Below are 5,000 nucleotides of genomic sequence, written 5' to 3'. Positions count from 1 at the left end.
CAAAATAAAATACTACAACTACTGTCTGTTCCACAATGTGCAGGTAAACCCATCCCACCCGCTGTACCGTGTTCACATCGCGTTCATCGCGTGTAACAATACACATCCGTGTGTGTGTGTGTGTGTGTGTGTGTGTGTGTGTGTGTGTGTGTGTGTGTGTGTGTGTGTGTGTGTGTGTGTGTGTGTGTGTGTGTGTGTGTGTGTGTGTGTGTGTGTGTGTGGTAGTATGAGCGCCTGTTAACTCCTCCTCTCCGCCACTAGAGGGACTTCATGGTGCAGACCGGAGACCCAACGGGGTCGGGGCGAGGCGGGGACTCCGTCTTCAGGTCAGCCTCCTCGTCACCATGGCTACGGCCCAGCGTCCTTGTCACCATGGCTACCTCTTAGCATCCCGCTAAGCACGGTCGCTAGTTTGTGTGTCGTCGCTGGTCTAGTCTGCCGGTTGTTCATCGTGTGATGAATGAATGAAACGGTTTAATATACAACGTGGTATTGTAGACAATGAGTAGGGTCGCTCTCTGGGTAAATAAATAGTTGACTCAGTGTGTCACGTCAGCCTGTAGTAAGGCACCAGTTAGTGGGAAGTAGTAGTACTAGTACTAGTACTAGTAGTAGTATTGTGTCAGTAGTAGTAATATAGTAGGAGAAGTTGGTACTCTTTCAACCATTTGATGCAGGGAGACGACAGTGAACCAGCCCTGGCTGTAGTCCGGGGGTAAGAGGTCCTACGTGATGATGTTGTTGAAACACCCTGATGATGATGTCCCTCGTCCGTCCGCTGGCCCCGCAGTAAGCTGTACGGAGACCAGGCGCGCTTCTTCGACGTGGAGAAGGTCCCGCGCATCAAACACAGGAAGAAGGGGATGGTCTCCATGGTGAACAACGGAAACAACCAGCATGGATCTCAGGTAGGCCTCCTCTACACTGGTCCCACTGGTACCTCAGGTAGGCCTCCACTACACTGGTACCTCAGGTAGGCCTCCACTACACTGGTACTCAGGTAGGCCTCCACTACACTGTTACCTCAGGTAGGCCTCCACTACACTGGTACCTCAGGTAGGCCTCCACTACACTGTTAACCTCAGGTAGGCCTCCTCTCCACTGGTACCTCAGGTAGGCCTCCTCTCCACTGGTCCCAGTGCTGTCTCCAGAAGTGGTTCCCAGTATGTAGGACTAAAGCGCCGTGCCCCCCCCCCCCCCCCCCCCCCCCCCCCCCCCAGTTCCTGATCACGACGGCGGACGGCCTGGACTACCTGGACGGCGTCCACACGGTGTTCGGGGAGGTGAGCGAGGGCCTGGACGTCCTGGCCAAGATCAACGAGACCTTCGTGGACAAAGACTTCCTGCCCTTCCAGGACATCAGGTGAGGCCCGCGGGGCGGAGCGCGGTTCAGTGATGAGAGGGTGAGGGTTGAGTGATGAGGGGGTGAGGGTTCAGTGATGAGAGGGTGAGGGTTGAGTGATGAGGGGGTGAGGGTTCAGTGATGAGAGGGTGATGGTTCAGTGATGATAGGGTGATGGTTCAGTGATGAGGGGGTGAGGGTTGAGTGGAGAGGGTGAGGGTTGAGTGATGAGGGGGTGAGGGTTCAGTGATGAGAGGGTTGAGTGATGAGAGGGTGAGGGTTCAGTGATGAGAGGATGAGGGTTCAGTGATGAGGGGGTGATGTCGTTGCAGGATCAACCACACGGTGGTGCTGGAGGACCCCTTCGACGACCCCCCAGACCTCCCCGTCCCCGACCGCTCCCCCGAGCCCACCAAGGAGCAGCTGGATGTAGGTCACCACGGCAACCAGCCTCAGCATCACCACGGCAACCAGCCTCAGCATCACCACGACAACCAGCCTCAGCATCACCACGACAACCGATGAAGACCACAGCAAAACCAGAGAACCAATATTGTGTGTGTGTGTGTGTGTGTGTGTGTGTGTGTGTGTGTGTGTGTGTGTGTGTGTGTGTGTGTGTGTGTGTGTGTGTGCGTGTGCGCGCGCAGAGCGGGCGCATCGGGGCGGACGAGGCCATCGATGACAACGAGGGGCGGGCGGCCGAGGAGCTGGACGAGCTGCTGAAGGAGAAGGAGGCCAAGACCCAGGCCATCCTGCTGGAGATGGTACCTCCCCCTCACACCTCCTCCCCCTCACACCTCCTCCCCCTCACACCTCCTCCTCCTCTCACCTCCTCCTCAAACACGTTCTCACAACTCCTCCTGACCCAACTCCTCCTCGTGTGTGTGTGTGTGTGTGTGTGTGTGTGTGTGTGTGTGTGTGTGTGTGTGTGTGTGTGTGTGTGTGTGTGTGTGTGTGTGCAGGTGGGGGACCTCCCAGATGCTGAGGTGAAGCCCCCTGAGAACGTTCTGTTTGTGTGTAAGCTGAACCCCGTGACCACCGACGAAGACCTGGACATCATCTTCTCACGCTTTGGAGCCATCCAGTGGTACACTGCATACACACTGCACACTGCACCCTATATACACTGTCCACTGCACACACTACACACTGTCCACTGCACCCTATATACACTACACACTGTCCACTGCGCACACTACACACTGTCCACTGCGCACACTACACACTGTCCACTGCACACTATATAGACTACACACTGTCCACTGCACACACTGTCCACTGCACCCTGTATAGACTACACACTACACACACTGTCCACTGCACCCTGTATAGACTACACACTGCACACTGCACCCTGTATAGACTACACACTACACACTGTATAGACTACACACTGTACACTGTATAGAATACACACTGTACACTGCATAGACACAATGCACTGTCCACTGCACACTATATAGACTACACACTGTCCACTGCACCCTGTATAGACTACACACTGTCCACTACACACTATATACACTACACACTGTCCACTGCACCCTGTATAGACTACACACTGTCCGCTACACACTATATACACTACACACTGTCCACTGCACCCTGTATAGACTACACACTGTCCGCTACACACTATATACACTACACACTGTCCACTGCACCCTGTATAGACTACACACTGTCCGCTACACACTATATACACTACACACTGTCCACTGCACCCTATATACACTACACACTACACACTGTCCACTACACACTGCACACTAAACCCTTTATACTATAGACACTGTAAACTACACCCTACACACTACATAGTGTCTCAGCCTCTTATACGTTCTGACTGTAGGATCCGTACACAAGACGTATGCACTTAAGTCCAGTGTATCTGAAGCTATCCCTTTTAGATCCACTGACGTGGTGTACAATGACTGGTAACACTCGATGTGCTGTTTGCAGCTGTGAGATCATCAGAGACTGGAAGACGGGAGAGTCCCTCTGCTACGCCTTCATCGAGTTTGAGAAGGTGAGTCTGGTGAGACGACACATGAGATGGTTAGCGATCTCAAACACCCCGTCCCCTTTGGTTCCAGTAGGACTAGTTAGGACTGGTTAGTAGGACCAGTAGGTCTGACGGTGTGGTGGACGTGTTTAGGGTTCAGTAGGACTAGTTAGTAGGACTAGTTCGTAGTAGGTTAGTAGGACCAGTAGGTCTGACGGTGTGGTGGTCCCAGTAGGACCAGTAGGACCAGTAGGTCTGACGCTGGTTGTGTGGTGGTCCCAGTAGGACCAGTAGGACCAGTAGGTCTGACGCTGGTTGTGTGGTGGTCCCAGTAGGACCAGTAGGACCAGTAGGTCTGACGCTGGTTGTGTGGTGGTCCCAGTAGGACCAGTAGGACCAGTAGGTCTGACGCTGGTTGTGTGGTGGTCCCAGTAGGACCAGTAGGACCAGTAGGTCTGACGCTGGTTGTGTGGTGGTCCCAGTAGGACCAGTAGGACCAGTAGGTCTGACGCTGGTTGTGCGTTCCTCAGGAGGAGGACTGTGAGAAGGCGTTCTTCAAGATGGACAACGTGCTGATAGACGACCGCCGCATCCACGTGGACTTCAGCCAGTCCGTCTCCAAGATCAAGTGGAAGGGGAAAGGTGTGTTGAGACGACCGCGGCTCAGGAGGCAGAGCGGGTCGGCTGGTCACCGCAAGGTCGCTGGTTCGATCCCCGGCTCCTCCTCCTAGCTGTGAGTGTGGAGGTGTCCCTGAGCGAGAACGCCCTCACCCTGACTGCTCCCGACCCGCCGGCTGTGGCCCTGAGGGGTCGACTCGGCCGTCGCTGTGTGAATGTGTGCATGAACGGGTGAATGTGAGGTCCAAAGTTCCACTTTGTCTACAACCGGTCACTCCTGATGCGTGACCAGCTCAGACCATCTCACCTCCGTTCCACTCTCTCCTCCTCTCACTCCTCCTCTCTCTCCTTCTCTCACTCCTCCTCTCTCCTCCTCTCACTCCTCCTCTCTTCCTCCTCTCACTCCTCCTCTCTCCTCCTCTCACTCCTCCTCTCTCTCCTTCTCTCACTCCTCCTCTCTCCTCCTCTCACTCTCCTCTTCTCCTCCTCTCACTCCTCCTCTCACTCCTCCTCTCACTCCTCCTCTCACTCCTCTCTCACTCCTCTCACTCCTCTTCTCTCTCCTCCTCTCTCTCCTCCTCTCTCTCCTCACTCCTCTCACTCCTCCTCTCACTCCTCTCTCACTCCTCCTCTCTCTCCTCCTCTCTCCTCCTCTCTCTCCTCCTCTCACTCCTCTCACTCCTCCTCTCACTCCTCTCTCTCCTCCTCTCTCCTCCTCCTCTCACTCCTCTCACTCCTCCTCTCACTCCTCTCTCTCCTCCTCTCTCTCCTCACTCCTCTCACTCCTCCTCTCACTCCTCCTCTCACTCCTCCTCTCTCTCCTCCTCTCTCCTCCTCTCTCACTCCTCCTCTCTCTCCTCTCACTCCTCCTCTCTCTCCTCCTCTCACTCCTCCTCTCTCTCCTCTCACCCCTCCTCTCTCCTCTCTCCTCACTCCTCCTCTCTCTCCTCCTCTCTCCTCCTCTCTCACTCCTCCTCTCTCTCCTCTCACTCCTCCTCTCTCTCCTCCTCTCACTCCTCCTCTCACTCCTCCTCT

The 5,000-nt window shown here is 55.0% G+C and overlaps 1 protein-coding gene across 1 annotated transcript in view; it reads left to right on the top strand.

Annotated features, from left to right (window-relative positions):
- Positions 1–4,078, top strand: part of LOC311376655 (peptidyl-prolyl cis-trans isomerase-like 4) — a gene marked incomplete at both ends in the record, with an annotated part of 4,519 nt that extends 441 nt beyond the window's left edge. Inside the window, 9 exons of the mRNA XM_084491168.1 lie at positions 1–43; positions 262–326; positions 791–908; positions 1,221–1,363; positions 1,675–1,771; positions 1,990–2,106; positions 2,305–2,429; positions 3,305–3,371; positions 3,878–4,078. The exon at positions 1–43 is cut by the window's left edge and continues 25 nt beyond it. Of these exons, the coding sequence (XP_084347294.1) occupies positions 1–43; positions 262–326; positions 791–908; positions 1,221–1,363; positions 1,675–1,771; positions 1,990–2,106; positions 2,305–2,429; positions 3,305–3,371; positions 3,878–4,078 (976 nt within the window). The remainder of the gene's footprint in view (positions 44–261; positions 327–790; positions 909–1,220; positions 1,364–1,674; positions 1,772–1,989; positions 2,107–2,304; positions 2,430–3,304; positions 3,372–3,877) is intronic.
- Positions 4,079–5,000: the final 922 nt, after the last annotated feature.

Source organism: Micromesistius poutassou (assembly GCF_964030765.1).
Source record: "Micromesistius poutassou genome assembly, contig: SCAFFOLD_5709, whole genome shotgun sequence".
Taxonomy (NCBI): Eukaryota; Metazoa; Chordata; class Actinopteri; order Gadiformes; family Gadidae; genus Micromesistius; species Micromesistius poutassou.
The sequence above is the reverse complement of the archived record's forward strand: the minus strand, read 5'-3'. Positions and strand labels throughout refer to the sequence as shown.